At 43.1% G+C, this 18,632-nt stretch overlaps 1 protein-coding gene across 1 annotated transcript in view; it reads left to right on the top strand.

Moving 5' to 3' along the window:
* Positions 1-18,632, top strand: part of plekhg4 (pleckstrin homology domain containing, family G (with RhoGef domain) member 4) — a 49,526-nt gene that overhangs the window by 13,466 nt on the left and 17,428 nt on the right. Inside the window, exons 2-6 of the mRNA XM_063480518.1 lie at positions 9,980-10,177; positions 12,812-15,755; positions 17,842-18,000; positions 18,192-18,315; positions 18,392-18,485. Of these exons, the coding sequence (XP_063336588.1) occupies positions 9,980-10,177; positions 12,812-15,755; positions 17,842-18,000; positions 18,192-18,315; positions 18,392-18,485 (3,519 nt within the window). The remainder of the gene's footprint in view (positions 1-9,979; positions 10,178-12,811; positions 15,756-17,841; positions 18,001-18,191; positions 18,316-18,391; positions 18,486-18,632) is intronic.

Below are 18,632 nucleotides of genomic sequence, written 5' to 3'. Positions count from 1 at the left end.
CGCCTCAAGGCGCTTTATATTGTACAGTAGATCGCACAATAATAAATACAGAGAAAAACCCAACAATCATATCATATGACCCCCTATGAGCAAGCACTTTGGCGACAGTGGGAAGGAAAAACTCCCTTTTAACAGGAAGAAACCTCCGGCAGAACCAGGCTCAGGGAGGGGCGGCCATCTGCTGCGACCGGTTGGGGTGAAAGAAGGAAAACAGGATGAAAGACATGCTGTGGACGAGAGACAGAGATTAATAACAGATATGATTCGATGCAGAGAGGTCTATTAACACATAGTGAGTGAGAAGGTGACTGGAAAGGAAAAACTCAATGCATCATGGGAATCCCCGGCAGCCTACGTCTATTGCAGCATAACTAAGGGAGGATTCAGGGTCACCTGGTCCAGCCCTAACTATATGCTTTAGCAAAAAGGAAAGTTTTAAGCCTAATCTTAAAAGTAGAGATAGTGTCTGTCTCCCGAATCCAAACTGGAAGCTGGTTCCACAGAAGAGGGGCCTGAAAACTGAAGGCTCTCCCTCCCATTCTACTTTTAAATACTCTAGGAACAGCAAGTAAGCCTGCAGAGCGAGAGCGAAGTGCTCTAATAGGGTGATATGGTACTACAAGGTCATTAAGATAAGATGGGGCCTGATTATTTAAGACCTTGTAAGTGAGGAGCAGGATTTTGAATTCAATTCTGGATTTAACAGGAAGCCAATGAAGGGAAGCCAAGACAGGAGAAATATGCTCTCTCTTTCTAGTCCCTGTCAGTACTCTTGCTGCAGCATTTTGGATTAACTGAAGACTTTTCAGCGAGTTTTTAGGACATCCTGATAATAACGAATTACAGTAGTCCAGCCTGGAAGTAATGAAGGCATGAACTAGTTTTTCAGCATCACTCTGAGACAGGATATTTCTAATTTTAGAGATGTTGCGCAAATGGAAGAAAGCGGTCTTACATATTTGTTTAATATGTGCCTTGAAGGACATGTCCTGGTCAAAAATGACTCCAAGGTTCCTCACAGCATTACTGGAGGCCAAGGTAATGCCATCCATAGTAAGGATCTGCTTAGATGCCATATTTCTAAGATTTTCAGGACCAAGTACAATAACCTCAGTTTTATCTGAATTAAGAAGCAGGAAGTTAGCGGCCATCCAGGTCTTTATGTCTTTAAGACATTCCTGCAGTTTAACTAATTGGTGTGTGTTACCTGGCTTCATGGATAGATAGAGCTGCGTATCATCTGCATAGCAGTGGAAATTTATGCTATGTCTTCTAATGATGCTGCCTAGGGGAAGCATGTATAATGTAAATAGAATTGGTCCTAGCACTGAACCCTGTGGAACACCATAATTGACCTTAGTGGGTGAAGAGGACTCTCCATTTACTTGAACAAATTGGAGTCTATTAGATAGATATGATACAAACCACTGCAGTGCAGTACCTGTAATACCTACAGCATGTTCTAATCGCTCTAATAAGATATTATGGTCGACAGTATCAAACGCTGCACTGAGGTCTAGCAGGACAAGCACAGAGATGAGTCCACTGTCAGAGGCCATAAGAAGATCATTTGTAACCTTCACTAAAGCTGTTTCTGTGCTGTGATGAGCTCTGAAACCTGACTGAAACTCTTCAAATAAGCCATTCCTCTGCAGATGATCTGTTAGCTGTTTGACAACTACTCTTTCAAGGATTTTTGATATGAAAGGAAGGTTGGATATTGGCCTATAATTAGCTAAGACAGCTGGGTCTAGAGATGGCTTTTTGAGTAAAGGTTTAACTACAGCCACCTTGAAGGCCTGTGGTACATAGCCGATTATTAGAGATAGATTGATCATATTTAAGATTGAAGAATTAATTAATGGCAGGACTTCTTTGAGCAGTTTTGTAGGAATGGGGTCTAAAAGACACGTTGATGGTTTAGAGGAAGTAATTATTGAAGTTAACTCAGAAAGATCAATTGGAGAAAAAGAGTCTAACTTAACATCAATGGTACTAAAAGTAGCTGTAGACGATATTACATCTGTGGGATGATTATTGGTAATTTTTTCTCTAATGATAAAAATTTTATTTCTGAAGAAGTTCATGAAGTCATTACTAGTTAACGTTAAAGGGATTGTTGGCTCAGTAGAGCTCTGACTTTTTGTCAGCCTGGCTACAGTGCTGAAGAGAAACCTGGGGTTGTTCTTATTTTCTTCAATCAGTGACGAATAGTAAGATGTTCTGGCTTTGCGGAGGGCTTTCTTATAAAGCAACAAACTATTTCTCCAGGCTAAATGATGATCCTCTAAATTTGTGACACGCCATTTCCTCTCCAGCTTACGAGTTATCTGCTTTAGGCTACGTGTTTGAGAATTATACCACGGAGTCAGGTACTTCTGATTTGAGACTTTAGTTTTCACTGGAGCTACAGTATCCAGAGTCGTACGTAGTGAGGAGGTAAAATTATTAACAAGATAATCGACCTCTGTTGGAGTAGCGTTCAGGTAGCTGTCCTGCTCTATGTTGGTACAGGGCATTGAAGATGATAACAGTGGGTGGATTATATTCTTAAACTTAGTTACAGCACTTTCAGAAAGACATCTACTTTGATAAAGTCTACTCTCCACTGCTGTGTAATCAATTATTGTAAATGTAAATGTTATCAGGAAATGATCAGACAGCAGAGGGTTTTCAGGAAACACTGTTAAATGTTCAGTTTCAGGCCGAGAATAACAGATTTTTGGCATTTCCCAACAACTGTGGACCATCTGGTTGCAGATAGCTGCATAACATTTAGCATACAATAATGTAGGTGTAATATTTATCCATCCAGCCATTGTTGCCATATGTTCAGGGCTGTCACACTGTGAGAGGCAGGGTATGCTCTGAACTGGTCACCAGACTATCCACTCATCATTTTTCCCTTACTCTGTTTGGTCACTAACAAGCTGTTAAACTTGAGGGGGCATCACATGTCTTGCTTAAATGTAAAATATTCCTTATTGGTCCACATATTGCTTGCAGGTTTATGTTTACTGGCTTGCTAACATTACAATACCCATGATCCTTTAGTGCTGTTGCCATTGACAGTGGGTTAGTTATAGTGGCTTATAGTGTGCTCTATAAAGAACGTGAAGCCCACTGATTGGCTGGTTGTCAGTAAAATGACGCCTGGTAGTTGATGTCTTTCCTTCAGTTCCTATATCTGCAGTTACAGAGCTTCTGTGGTTTTTCTTCATGCGACCAGCTTTGGACTCCAGTTCCAGCTGGTCGTGGTCTCTGTTGTACAGACACACCGTCCTCTGTCTTCGTAGTGTGGTGTTATCCTGATGGGTGGTGAAACGCATGAGGTATGCTGATCAGGTTTGTCTGGTCCCTCCCGTTCCGGTTCACAATACCAAAATAATCTCAGTACAGTAAGCTCAGTAACAGAGTTATCTCTGTTTACTTTGCCTGTTTGATCTCTCCACTGTTCCTACACACCTGGAGCTTGTGAGTCAGACGGCAAAAGATTTGTTTAAATCTTGTCTTAAACTCCAGAATTTCACTTTCAGTCCCACGTCGGCCCAATTATTTTAGGGTTTGACCTCCAATATTTCTGCTTGTTTTTCTGTTTCTTCGCACTGACACTGAATCCATATCACTGCTCAGCCTGAGGCGCAACACAGGAAGGAGCTTAAACCCACTGGTTTGACCTCTGACCTCCTCCTAATTGGTGTGTTTACGTTGTGAAGTGATCTCAGGAGTGAGACTCTTCTGTTGCTGCACTCCGGATTAGAGGCTGAACTGAGTGAAACTCTGTAAATCTGAATGAAAGTAAAAGCAGTGTTTTTATCACAGGACTCTGGTGTGTTGAGGATAATGAAGTTATTATTCAGAGTGGGTGGCCTCGCTCTTTCTCCCATGGGAACCTCTCTCAGCCTGCTTTGATGCGGCCCCCTCCCATCATCCTCCTCACCCTCTCAAAGCAAGCCTGAGCTGCAGTCTTAATACTGTAATCCTCGCTTTTATATACATTGTGATTCCTACAGTCTTTTTATGCCGTTACACAACAGAGTAGGTTTACAGTTTATATCAGCAACATAAAAGATGTGAAGTACGTTTAACCGGTTTACTTCTCCTGGACTGTGCCACTGAGGTTTTCTGGTTCTTGAAACGCATATTAATGCATATTAAGAGTCCTAATGCAGAAAAGGAGAGACCATTAGCTCATCGCACCTCAGAGAAGATGATCTTAACATACATTAACATACTGGCCTTATTATGATGAGTTAAGAATGTCTATATTTCACATTTTCAAATAGCTCTTACATATCCATGCTGTATTTTCATAGTGCTTTCTTACTTGTAGGCCATAGACAGTATAAGATATGAATGTAGTAAATACGAACTGTCCATGGTTTACAAAACAATCTGAAGTTTGGCGGTGCAGCGATGAATCTGTAAATTTCTGTCGTTGATGAAGCTGCCAGCTTTGTGTCAGTGTCACGTCAGCAGAGACGTCCATCAGTGCCCATTTATTTTCACTCCGGTTCTAACTTTTGGAGCGCTGCTGTGTTTACGATCGGTCTCTGTTTGCATCAGCACTTTAAACTCATGATCGTCCACAACCTGCCGCGGTGCTTTTCAGCAGCACAAAAATCCCTCCCCCGGTCCCCTGTCCCCCTGCATCAGCTGTCATCTGATATCCTGCTGCTAATATTGGCCTCAGTGTTGCATTTGGCTGCCAGTTGTCGCCTGATTCACATCCAGAATATTCAGCCGAGGCTGAAGGGGAACGCTGGCTGAGCAGGACGACACAACTGGAAACAGAGGGAAACTGTTAGTGACATCACCGCAGGGTCAGTTCAACAGGTCTGTGGGCGCTTTGAATACAGCGCAAATACGGCCGATAAACAGAAGCGTCAAACTTAACAGTCAGGACAAAGTAAAATAAGGAGAATTTAAACGCTAAAGAAGCTGCTCAGAAAAACAGAAAAAATAATGTTCAATTTATTTATTTATTTATTTATTTTTTGCTGTGATGCAGTGACATAATCTCTGCATCTGAGACAATCATACAGCAGATAAATAAGACTGCTGTTGATCGTGGTGCTGTCTTACATCAGACTGTTTGAAGCTTCTGTCTGCGCTGTGAAAAAGAAAACACAGAGTGACTCACTTATACATTCTGTCATATCTGTAGTTTTTACATCTTTCTGATATAATGAATTTATTAGCAAATTAGGAATAACCTATGTTGTCAGGATTATATCCATGATTTAGTCAACACTGGTTGTCTTTAAACTGAACTTGGACTTGAGTTCATTGCCGATGTTGTGCTTACATTCAATAGAAAAAGATGCTGGTGCATTAAAAAGCATGACATAAGCTTTTGTGACTTAAACAACTGTCACCTGTAAATCTCCAGTTGTTTAATGCTGGCGTCTGAAGGCACCTGCCTCGTGATTTCTGCCCTGTGGAAGGGTAGGACAGATGAAGGTTAGTCAGGAATCACTATGGACTAGAAGAGTAAACTTCTAGGAAAGCAAACTCATGGAGGAGGAGATCAAAGTCGGCTAAAACGTAAAATTATTTAAAGAATTCAAAGAATTTAGTCTATGCAAGTCCAACAAAAAGCTTGCTTATTAATCATACCATTTAGTATCAGTGAGTAGTGTCGGCTTGCTTCACATACAGATAAGTAAAAACTGCTAATAAACTTTGCAGATCAAATCCCTCTCAATAAGCTGCCTGACTCCAAAGGTGTTTCCTGTGCAGTGATGAAATATGCTTTTAGATTTTCTTTCGCAACTCAGTGTGACTGATGGTATCAGTTTAGTATGAAGACACACTGAAGGCGTCCTTTATCACAGAGACCATGGATGATGCACAAACTCTGTCATGCTGTTATCAGTGATCTGGATTTCTGTAACGGCCTCAGAAATCATCAACAAAATGTGCTGAAGTGTGCAGCTGAGAACGGCGAGCACGTCTCCCATTTTCTCCCCTCCCTGCACTGCTGCCAGAGATGATCTCAACTGATTTATGTTAAAACTGCTTGATTACAGCAGGAGTCATATGCTTATTTTGGTCAGTGCTTTAATCTGAGTATTCACAAACTTAAACAAGAAGCAGCTCTCACTTAAGAACGTGTTTTACAAGAAGCATTTAGAACTTTAAGTGAAATGTGAATGAAAGACGTGTTCATCAGGATGTGACCTTGATCTTACAATGTGGCGGTTTGTAGCCAAGTGAGAAGTGACTGCTATAAGGGTCAGCACCTCTCAGTCAGAGGCCACATTTCTCTGTTGGAAAATGGTGGATTGCTCCTTCTGGGAATGGAGGAAAGTTGCTGCACCAACCAAGGGAGTGCAGATATCTCTGGAGATGGTGGAGCATGACATGGGTAGAGGTAGCATGAGGCATTGTACCAGACTGTTGTGGAGAAGAGAAAGTGGAGCCAGTTGATCTTCGTTCGGGACTTCAACTGTGCTCGTGAGCTAGAGCTGGGCCATATCATACCGTTCACGGTAATACCGGTATAATGTTGGACAACGATAAGAAAATGAAATATCGCGATAGAATATGGGCAAAACGCGCATGCGCAGTGCCTTTGTGTTCATACGCACACGCCTGAAAAAGTATGGCGGCGACGGAGAATGAGAAGGGCGAAAGCGGATCGTTGAATGAAATGGATGAACCAGAATTGGTTTGTAAAAATGCTGCAACTTCAGTGGTGTGGAACTGGTTTAGCTTTCGTGCCCCTTATAATCCCGTGTGCCTTATGTATGAATTCTGGTTGTGTTTACTGACCTCGAACCGATTTTATGTGCTACACGGCGCTCGAAAATCTGTCAAATGTTTTAGTACGACTTTGCTAAGCTACAAAGCCGTACCGCTTGATGGATTGTCGAAGCATTACGGCTACCGTAGGCAGGAGCCTCGTGGAGTGATACGTACTGTACTTCAACATAATATCACCGTATTGTGTGTGTATAACCTCTTTTAAGTTTTGTGGATATTATACATGGTTATGCTGAGGATATGTCGGCCAATTTCCACTGGAAATGCCTTTCGGTTAAACTGTCAGCAAGGATTTGCATTTGCACTGTTAAATTTTTATACAACTTTAATGCACATAAAAAACAGCTGCTTGTTTAAGTGAAAATTCATTGATGGGTTTTTGTTTTTTTGTTTTTGCACTAATAAAGTTGTTTGAGTTGTAAAGTATTTTGTCTAGTGTCAGTTATATCGCCAGTTATATCGTTATCGCAAATTTTCAAATGTACACGGTGATAAATACTTTTGGTCATATCGCCCTGCTCTATCGTGAACTGTGGTGGACAAAAGCAGCCAAACTGAGCTCAGCCTTAAATTTTCCAAACAACCCCAACTGGGAGTAGACAACGGGATTGACCTTCAATTCATGAGAGATTATATATCTTGTCTAGTCTGGGAGCAACTTGGATGCCCTGGGAAAAACTGGAAAACATTATTGGGAGAAGATATCTGGAACGTCCTGCTCAGCCTGCTGCTGCCATAGCAGACAGAATAAGGATGGTTTTGGACGTGGCTTTGGACTGGACTTGGGCAGCTCCGGGCTGCCCCTCCCCCTCTCTCTGTATCTTCCTCTCTCTACACAATGCTGTCAAATAAAGACTTAAAATGACAAAAATAAACCAGAGAGAGAGAGAGAGAGCTTTTGTAGCAATTATCTTGTTTTCATAAACATCGAATGCCAAATCGCTCATGACATTAAAATTAGTTGCCCAACCCTAGTCTTATATTAAACTCGCATGCCTCCTTGTAGACTCAGACCAGCTGTTGGTTTTGGTCCCCAAGGCCAGGCGACAGACAGACTCCACTTCAAGCTTCAGCTGATAATCACACGAGCTGCCCCCGTGTCCACTTTTAAAGCTTAGAAAACAGCTTTTTATGTATTTTACGACAAGTTATGTATCAGTGTCGATTACTGAGAGTTTCTGTATTTTCTGTTTTATAATGTGCTGCTTTTTGTTTAACTTTGCTTGGATGTATAGCTGTAAAGCACTTGGTAAACCTGTTTTTTAACTTCATTATAAATACAGTTAATTATCAGGGATGGGCATTTCAGCTATCTGGAACTATTACACTGTTCTTTCAGAACGCGCTCCACCCCAAACCACACTCCAGTGACGCTGTGCATAGTTCTGTATAGTTGTGCAATTCATCAAAATGTAATCTTGGTTACAATCCTGGTTTCCAGCGACTATGAAAGCAAGACATTTGACATGAAACAATTACCGTTCCTTTTTTCTCTCTTCAGTTCCCCGCTCATTTTTTCTTTGACCCCCCCACTGGTCAAAAGAAGGGAAAAAAAAAAAAAAAAAAGAGAGAGAGGCTGTGGCAGGTTTCATTCAACTCATGCCAAAACCTCTTTTTCCTTTATTTTTCTGACACTTGGCACTCCATCCCACCACACTTTACCCTGGTGTGTTGGTGTGTTGAGATGTGTTAGCGTCACCTCCTTCCATCCTTCCAGTCGGTGCTAAAAACACTGGAAAATATGAAGAGTGGCCAATAATTGTCCACTGCTGATCTTTAATGGTTTCTGTTGTGTTACTTCCTCTTCACGGTGAAGAGTTGGTTGAAAATTTGATTTTCTTATCGCTTCCTTGCTGGTTTGTAGCTGCAGGTGCTTCTCAGGTGCTGCATAGCGGCGACCTGCTGCTCCTGGATCGTTAACTACAGGAAAAGGAGGAAAACTGAGCTTATTTGTCTGTATGAGTGAAGCCGACGCTGAGGGTGGAGCTGCCAGTCAGTGTGCTTCCGCCTGGAAGGTTAAACATGTTGAATTAAAGAGGAGGAAGAGGAGGCATGGACACACACACACACACACACCTCTCAGAGGGCTGTCTGGAGCCAGACGGGGTGCGGATATTTTTACCTGACCAGTCGCCGCTACTTCCAGACCAGTGGATCCAGTTACCGCTGCAGACGGGGCCTCCCAGCCACACCTCCAGGGCCTGCCTTCTGTGCTTGGCCTTAAACATTAATCAGATATGTCAATTGGAAGCACGCATGTGTGTGAGAGCAGCTTTACGGACACATGACAGCTGACTGTGGAGGTGCAGCACACTCACATGACGTGTGGTCATAGCGGGCGAGGAAGCTGCTGTGGTCTCAGAGGCGATCCGATCAGTCCCTTTGATCATCCTGAACAGATGGGAACAGAGGAGCTGTTGTCTGTTCTGGAATGTGATGCAGAGGTGTGGTGTTTTTAAAGACAACAGCTGGATGTTCTGCAGACACACAGTCACATGTTCTCTCCTGTATCCTCTGCAGTTTGGGCTGTTCTACTGCTGATTGTGACACACACAGCCCAGCATTAAGGTCACATGAGCACAAACTGATTATTCTTTAATACCATGAAAGCATCTTTTGTTGGTCTGAGCAGCTCATAGAGCGATTTGGTTGAGAGACATCTTTTATCAGCAGCATGATAACATCAGGACAGAGGAGCCAGAGAGGACTTCCTTAAACTAACAAATAAACAAAACAGTCAGTCTGCATCAGATACTGTACTGTACAGCGCACAGTAAAAGTAAACTTGGAAAGAATTAGGCCTGCACATTGTTTTCAGCGTCAGCGCAACTGTTTTATTACCCGTCTCTAAATGCAGGGTAGTAAGTTTGACAAGTGAGTTTGTGACATTGCTGTTTTGCAATCTCCACCTTTCAGAAAAACATGCCAGCATTGATTGTTTGATAAGCACAGAGGCATAAAATTCAGATGGTGATGACAATTTGTTACCAGCTCTTAACTTCAATCCACAGTCGAGATGTTATCGTGGCGTCTGAAGCTCACATTAAAGAAGATTGAAACCTTGTGTGTTTAAAGGTTGTTCTGTAGTGTGTCTGATTTTTGGATCTGAAAATGTGAAAATCTCATTTGTGGCATCTGATAAAGTGTAGCTCGTAGATTTGCCAGCTGAAATAAATTACCTTTGAAGTAAAGCGTCCCTTACTCTTTCTAGGACTCTGAATCTTTGGACCGGTGCATCCAGTCGGCTCTGGCAGCCCTCTACCCACCCTTCCAAGCCACATCCCCAACTGTCCTCTGTCAGGTGCTCAGTGTTGTGGAGCGCTATTACCGAGGAGACGGCCTCCGCTACCTCCTCCACTTCCTGCTGCCGGCAAAGCAGTTCTTACAGAACCTCCAGCAGGATGCCTGTGTGAGTATCTCTGCATTTCCTCGAGTAATCTCATCACACCTTTAAGCGTCATTAACTTACGCTCAGTGTCTGTTTGTTTGACGATTCACTCTGCTGTAGTCTGTTGTTACATCAGGTTGGATGGTGAACACAAGAACAGACAGGAATCTCTGCACAGATTATCACTGTTTCTGAATCAAACGACTCACAGAATATTCGTGTCTGTTCCTGCCTGTCGTACGTGTTCGACTCCAAAGCTCACATGTTCGCTGCTGGGCGTTCACGTCCCGTCAGATTTGGGGAGGCTCTGCTGCTCTCTAGTTTGCGTGTTTTTCTTCTTGATGCAACTTTTGACTGTAAATGAACAGAAAGATGTCAGACTGTTTGTGGGACTCATTAACTGAGCAGCTACAGCAGCCTAAGTGGATACAGATGTGCCACAGCTGCCAAACATGGACTTTTAAACACTGTTCTCTTGTTAAAAAATATTAATGACAGATCAATCAGTACCTGCCCTTCAAAATAAGCTTTTGTATTTTTTCACTTTTTGTATTTTTTCACTTTTGTTAATGAGGCTCTGCAAAATTTTCCAAGTCACATGCTCTCAGAATACAGAGGAGTGGGTTTAAATGAAGTCTCAGGATCACTGCATGATCCGAATAGCGGATGAAAGTGCAGAACTTTTATGTTTCCACTCTAAAGTTTAGTAAACCAAATAAAAGGAACGTGCCATCTTATGCCAGAGAAAATTGTCACAAGCTGAACAGGAAATGGCGCAACAACCTGCAGACAGATCATCCGTGGATCCTCTGTGTCCTTCACGAACTTTGAAAATCTTCAGGGCCTAAAGTTGTTTGATCATCATGTTGAGACTGTTATATACAACAGTGTGGTTTCTTCATTTCACAGTGAAATTCACAAGTTTTAAAATGGAGCTGTTGGAATGTTTTGACCAGCCACCTGCCCTCCGTGCTCCAGTGCTCGTTTCTGTTCCTCCGTGCCAGGGATGTCCAGTTGATTTTACAACGTGGGCCACATAGAGCTAGAGCTGGGCGATAGAACGATAACGATATGTATTGCGAAATAACTTTTTCTCGATAGAAAAAATAAACTATTGCGATAGGCCTCATCTCTCTTGTCCTCTTAAAAAAAAGAAAAAGAACAGCCAATCCAAATTAAGTAGCGCAGAGCCGAACCAATCACAGCCGCAGCGTCACATCACGTGACTTGTTACGTACAGCACAAGTGCCAAGGTGCACATGTGTATTTGTTTTTGCAGCCGGGCCGCCCGGGTAATGAAGGAAATGAGTTTGCCGACTAGAGAAAAATCAACCGAGAGCGTGAGCGAAGGTTACCGAAAAAAAAACAATGATGGTTCCAATTCCAGAGAGATTGTCGAACGGAAGGGCCATAGAAGTTCCGTAGCGTGAAGGTATTTCGGCTATTTCAAGTCTGACAAAAAACAGAGTAGCGCGCACTGTAAATTGTGCCGAAAGTCTTGAAATACAATAAACCGGTGCATGCTCAATCTCTGACTGAAAGCGCTAATTCGTCATTCGGCTTTTGTCAGACTAAAGTCACTGTTAAAACTGTTTGAAAAGCTAAGCTATACAACAAGGAGAGGTTGAGAATTTCCTTTTAGTTCTCAGTTTATTTGATATTGACAAAAGTTAGTCAATTTTGTCTGTTCTTCTGTAAAACGAACTAAGATTTATTTTTAGAATTAAAATTTTGTTTCTAAGTGGAATTGACAATTTAGTAGTCTGTTTTGTTTGTTCTATTTTGAAACTTAAACGCTTTAGCGGCTGCCTTTTGTGTAGTTTGCAATATTTGCCTTTATTTATCTGAAACTGAAGTCTCATGTTCCTTAAGTACATCTACCCTGTTAAACTTATTATGGGAAATAAATATTTAAATTAAAACAAGCTGTTAATTATTTCACATTTTACTTGTGAGCAACGGCACATTTAGTTATTTGGCTTATATCGTGAAAAAATCTTATATCGCCCAGCTCTACATAGAGCCCACTTTGATCTTAAGTGGGTCGGATCAGTGAATCTCTTGTGTGTGGCAGTGAAAAGAAGTTTGACTACACATTGCAATTTCAGAATTATGTGTTTTTCTACCTGTTAAAGGAATTTCGCTTCATTAAAGAAAGAAAGTCCAGAATTTATCCTCTTCTTCACCTTTTCCAACGTGCTCCAGTGGGACAGGTTGGAGTCTGTGCTCCTCATGTTAGACACCCCTGCTCTACGCCATAGATGTTACATTAGTGCAGGTTTTGCTATTAAAACTATGATGTATCCTGTGATACTGATGCTCAAAGTTAGCAAGATTTTAGCTTTAGATTGTTAGACATGGAGAGATGTAGTTGCAACTTATACCCGTGTGCTTTTAGGGCAAGTTATTTGACAATGAAGGTAAACTTTTGCATGATTTCTTTAAAGAGATTAAAGTTATTGTAAGTGATAAATCAGCTGATTCTGAGGGGATCAGGTGGGAACTTTACTCAGATTTAATTGAATCTCTGTGGTTGCTCTGTTTGGTTCCGATATTTGGAGAAGGTGTTAGTTTGCACCCATACAGATGATATTCTTCAGAACCAGGATTTTAATGACGCTCTGTCTTGACTGTGATGCTCTCTTCTCTCCTCAGCTGCAGTACTGTGGTTTCCTGTTTCGTCATGAAGGCTGGCCTTTGTGCATCCACGAGAAGGTAGTCGTTCAGCTCAGTCATCTGGACCCACGCCTCCTCTGTCCAGGAGACTTCTACCTGCTGGTTTCTCCTTCTGCAGCCCCACCCCCTCCTCGAGCACACAGGGCCTCCTGGAGGGGCGACATCCCGTTAAAACCCCGCCTGCTCCTGTGCAGCAAGTCGGCCGGCAGCCATCATGTGGAGCAGCAGGAGGTGTCTGGCGTAGCTCTGCAGTCTCTCTTTGGCATGGCCTGGTTAGACTCCGTCAACAGGGAGAGGGAGCAGCGTGGAGCATCCAGGTTGGAGCGCTGCCTCCTCTCCGCCCACGGAGACGTCTTTAGGGTCCCCTGGGAGGATCTGGTCTACCCACAATTCATCAGTCGGCCCTGTACTGCTCCGAAGGAGGACCAGGACTCCTCCATTAAGGGCAAAGATCTGGCAATCAAGACATCATCTGACAACAACAGAGAAGCAACCTCTTCAAGTGATGTGAAGCACCTCCCATCTTCGCCTAAAACCGACCAATCACCAGCAAACAGCGGGGGCGAGGACTCGGAGGGGGAGTACGTGGAGCTGACGGAACTCCCGCTTCCTCGCTTCTCCCCACAGAAAGGCTCTTTAACCCAGTCCATCAGCCTGCAGCACCGAGCCAGGACAAGTACACATACCACCACACACACACTGTCTGCTGCTACCGCACACACTCCTCAAACCACCAACATACACTCTGCTGCTTCCACACTCACTGCTCACGCACACAGCAACTTCCCGCAGCCCTGTGAGGATGCAACCTGCAGGCTCATGGAAGAGAGCATCCACCAGGACCACCGTGAAGCTGTGGTCCCGACCCCCTTCTCCTCCTCTGCCCCTCCTGAAGTCACAGGAACATCCATCTGTGAATCGGAAGAAACAAAAGGTACTGACACAGGCACAAATCTGAACACTGAACCTGAAACCTGCACAGAAATGAGCGTGGAGGAGGGGGGGGAGGAGCGAAGTAACAAGGAGGAAGCTGTAATTTCAGCTGCTGAGGAAGAAGAGGAGGTGCCAGAGGAGGAAAAGTTCCCAAGTGATGAGGAGGAAGCTGAAAGTGAAGATAAAGAGGGAGATGGAGAAGACGAGTTGAATGAAGATGAGGTAGAAGAAGGCCCAGAGGAAGTAGAGGTCGAGGAGGAGATTCAGGTTATGATTGTGCAACAAAGTAAAGAAAGAAATGAGGATGAGGAAATAGTGACAGAAGATGCAAGAGGAGGAGAGACAGAAGAAGAAAAGGGATGTGGAGAGGTTCACACAGATAAAGACTCTTATTTTGAAAGTAACGCAAAACAAAAGCAATCTGAGGACTTTTATTTAAAAAATAACACACAACAAGCACACTCCATCGACTCGGATTATAAAGACTCTTATTCTGAAAATAGCACAAAACAGAAACACTGGGAGGGCTCTTATTCTGAAAGCAAAACTACAGAACCACACTACGAGGACTCTTATTCTGAAAACATAAAACCAGTAAAAACCTCAAATTCTGAAAGTGATGCACAGCAATCGCACTCCAGTAACTCTTGCTTTGAAAATTGCAAAACACAAATACATTCTGAGGAATCTTATTCTGAAAGAATAGCTACAGAATCATATTGCAAGGACTGTTATCCTGAAAATAACAAACAAACACTACACACTGAGCACTCTTATTCTGAAAACACAGCACCAGAAACGCACTCCTTGGACTCTTATTCTGAAAACACAGCACCAGAAACACACTCCTTGGACTCTTATTCTGAAAACACAGCACCGGAAACGCACTCTGTGGACTATTCGGAAAACATAAAAAAGGTAGACTCAGAAACCTTATATCCTGAAAATGCCACACAGCGTGCACACGCCATTGACTCTTATTTTGAAAGTAACAAACCACAAAGTAAATCTGAGCAGTCTTATTTTGAAAACATAGCTACAGAGTCACATTGCGAGGACTGTTATCCTGAAAATAACAAACAACCACACATTCAGGACTCTTATTCTGAAAACACAGTACTAGAAACATACTCGGTGGACTCTCATTCTGAAAACACAGTACGAGAAGCACATTACAAAGACTCTTATTCTGAAAGTGACACTAAACAGACAGACTCCAATGACTTTAATTCTGAAAATAACAAGCAAGAGATAGCAAGAGACTCTTATTCTGAAAGCAACATAAAAGAGACAGACACTGAGGGCTCGTATTCTGAAAACACAGCACCAGAAACGCACTTCGCGGACTATTATTCTGAAAATACAGCAAGAGAACGACACGCTGACTCAGAAAAAAATAAACAGCGTCACACTGAGTGCTGTTCTTTTGAAAAAACAGCAACAGAACCATATTACAAGGACTCTTATTCTGAAAAACAGTCACAGCACACATGCTCTGAAGAGTCCAGCACAGGATACAAGCAGATCAAGGATTTGTTTTCTGAAAACAGCACACATCTAACACAACACAGGGACTCTTATTGTGAAAGCAACACACTGCAAACACATCAAGGAACTTTTAATTCTGAAAAAGAAACACAACCTCAGAGCTCTTCTGAAAATAATACAGAAGACTCTCACTTAGCAAGCACATATTCTGAAAGTGCACCTGACCCTGGGGACTCTTATTCTAAAAACAAAGCACATTGCGATGACTCTTATTCTGAAAGCAGTGCACTTCAGGGACCCACAGAAGAATCGGATCAATCCAGTACTGGAGAGAATAATGCAGAGGAGTGTAAAACACTGCACTGTGTCTCCACACCAGCAGCACATCAAAACTTGCTTCCGACAAAAGCTGAGGAGTCCAACAGTGGACAGGAAGTCCAAAAAGAAGAGGAGCGGTGGAGCTGTGAGGAGGCTGCTGGAGCTTCAGAGTGTCACACTGAAGGTACATGAACCCGTTTCTCCTCCTCAGTACATTTTCCCTCTCCTGCTTTTCCTCCCACAGACCATCAGACTCACTCTTTCTCCTCCTTTATCACATCCTCCTCCTCCTCTCCTCATTGGCTGAGTGGTTCCTCCTTTGCATCTCTTTCACTAAAACTACCTTCGACTTCACCTCCTGTTTTAACTCACCTGTGTGGCTGCAGGAGCAGCTCTTGAACGAGTCTGTGTCAGGTTTTCAGTTTTTTCTATAAAATCTCACATTTCACACGACTGCGTTGATCATTTAAAGGACCATTCACCTTTTTTCAGCCTGCTCTGCCTCTGTTACCCAAGAGCAGACAGGAAGTTGTGTGCCTTGTGCTCTTGCTCCAGGCTCCATTAAGGGGAATTCTCTGCAGTGTCTTTGTTTACTGTTTGCTCTCCAGTTCAGAGAAAGCTGAACGTCTCATCCCTCCGGTTGTTTAACAAATAGTAAAATATGCAGATTTATCACGATGTGTTGATGCAGCAGAGTCTTGATGACCTCAAGCTTTTGAACTAAAAAACAACTCTGTGCATCATAATGTAAACAAATCACCCAGAGTACCTACAACAGTAAGAGGTCAGTTTCTGCTGCCCTGAGCGCTGCCTTATAGGCTCCAACACTTGACAGTAACATACTGAGTAAGGATGCACAGGTGATGTATTTGTTTACTGAACAAAATCACGGAAGCCTGGATAGATCTCATGTAGAGGGAGCATAACCACAGGAACTGCTGAGATCCTCTGTCTTCATGTTAGGTGTTAGGTTTGGTGAGAGTGCGTGTCAGGAAGTCTACATTGCCTATGTGTATCAGCACGTAACTTTTTTGTTCTATAGATTTATTTTGTTCTTGTAATTTGAATTTGGTCAATTTGGTTAGTTCAGACATGAACATCATGAAAACTTTTCTTTGTTTTGTTTAGTAGCTACATGATTTATTTGCTTAACATATTGTACTTTTAAGTTTTTCCACACTTTTAATATTTGTACACGAGGTTTCTGCTTTTCATTATAGCACCCCCTGTGGGTTATACCCCACAGCACAGGGGTTGTTGCCCACCTGCGACTGACTTGCACTTTGTGAAACCCTGATGAAGCCTTGGACTCTGAGAATTAACTTAAAACATTCTCTCTTTATTTAAAATCAAAATTATATCATCCAGTGGGGCCTAATAGATGGCTTTAAAAAAAAGTGTAAAATTATGAATTACTTTATTGGTCAATAAAATCCCCTGCTGTTCCTGTTGCAGTGACGCCAGCATTAGTCTATGAAAGATGAAGGCATTTCTAGTTTTGTGGATTTAGAAAATCTACAGGTGAAGCCTCCATGCCTTTCCAGTAGTGTGGAAAAACTGAGATCTGCTGCTGGAGTTATCTTAAGATGTTACAGACTGTTTATCATCTGCTTTTCTTTCGAGTTCACTAAATGAGAAAAATTATTTTAAAAAAAGAGATGATACCTTCTGTTAAATGTTAAAGGAGTGAGGTGAGGGGCATATGACACTTCAGTTTCAGCTTATTTACAACATCTTGACTTAAGTGAACAAAAAACAGAAAACTGAAGAAGGGAATGATTTTGGTTGTGCTGCCCACTTGAGATCAAATTCAGCTCTTTGTGGACGGTGAATGAGTTTGACACTCGTGGTTTAAAGTCTTCAGGCAGTGTGTGTGTGCGCGCGCGCGCGCGTGTGTGTCCGTGCACTGTTGTACTTGTGTCCTCAGACGTGGAGACCTTGACAGTGAGGAAATTTTTGTCTGGTTCTTAGCTGTTTTGAGGTTAACTGCTGGGTTAACGGTTAAGGTTATTCAGACATTAACTGCAGCCCTGAAATTTAGCAGCATGACCCGGCGGAGCTGAATCTCAGAATGAAAATGTCCTTGATGGCCAGATTGGACTATAAATGGTCTTTTTTTTTTTTGCATGTGTGAGAGAACAGCAGGTACCCCAGCAGCACAGTATTTCTAGTTGTGAGAACATGTCCATTATCTGTGTCATACATGTAAACTGGGCCTCACAGGCCTGCTGTATCAGTACACTGTGAGTAATTTCGGGATCTCTTCACAGGCCTCTGCAGTGAGCTGCGTCCTGCCCAGTCAGAGGTTGCTCTGGCTGCTGGTTCGAATCCGACAGAACAACCAGCAGCTGTTCCAAGGATAGTCCAGCCTGTCACCCAGTCCAGACTGTACAGTATGCTGCTGAGGTCTGGAGCTGTTTGTCTGCCTGGTGAGAAAACACAAACGTCATGTACCAACCAGTTTCAGGCCTCAGACTCAGACCCGATTAGACTAAGATCAGGGCAGTCAGAAGCTCTCCAGCCTGAGGTTTATAAAGTTGGGCAGGTGGAGCAGAGACTGAACTTCAGAGTTGGAGTCACTGTTTCTGTGTGTAAATGAAGTTGCTGTGTCTTCCTGCAGGAACCAGAGACAAAGGTGGGCGAGCGCTGCTTACCGTCTCCACCACGAGCCCCGTGTGGTCCCACCTGGACTGTGACAGCACTGAGCTGCCCCGCCTCCTCCTTTACTACATCTCCACCCTCAGGTACACTCCTCTGTTACTGTTGTTACTCAGGTCTCTGTGCTGTCCACCCTCTGATATCACTTCTTTCATGGAACAGGAAGGAGGTGCTAGCGTCGGGGCTGACGGTGTTGGTGGATGCCCGTGGAGCTGCTCCCTCTCCCGCCCTGTACTCCGCCCTCAGGTCGCTGCAGGTGAGTTGGTTATGATTGAGCTACCTGGAGACAGGAGCTCTGTGCTGTGGAGCTGTAGTAAATCCAGCACAGACTGAGCGTGTGCGAGAAAAGGTGGCTTTACTAATTCTGGAGTCTCTCTCATGTTTCAGCCCCTCAGAGTCGTTT

This window comes from Pelmatolapia mariae, linkage group LG1 (assembly GCF_036321145.2).
Source record: "Pelmatolapia mariae isolate MD_Pm_ZW linkage group LG1, Pm_UMD_F_2, whole genome shotgun sequence".
NCBI classification, from domain to species: Eukaryota; Metazoa; Chordata; class Actinopteri; order Cichliformes; family Cichlidae; genus Pelmatolapia; species Pelmatolapia mariae.
The sequence above is the reverse complement of the archived record's forward strand: the minus strand, read 5'-3'. Positions and strand labels throughout refer to the sequence as shown.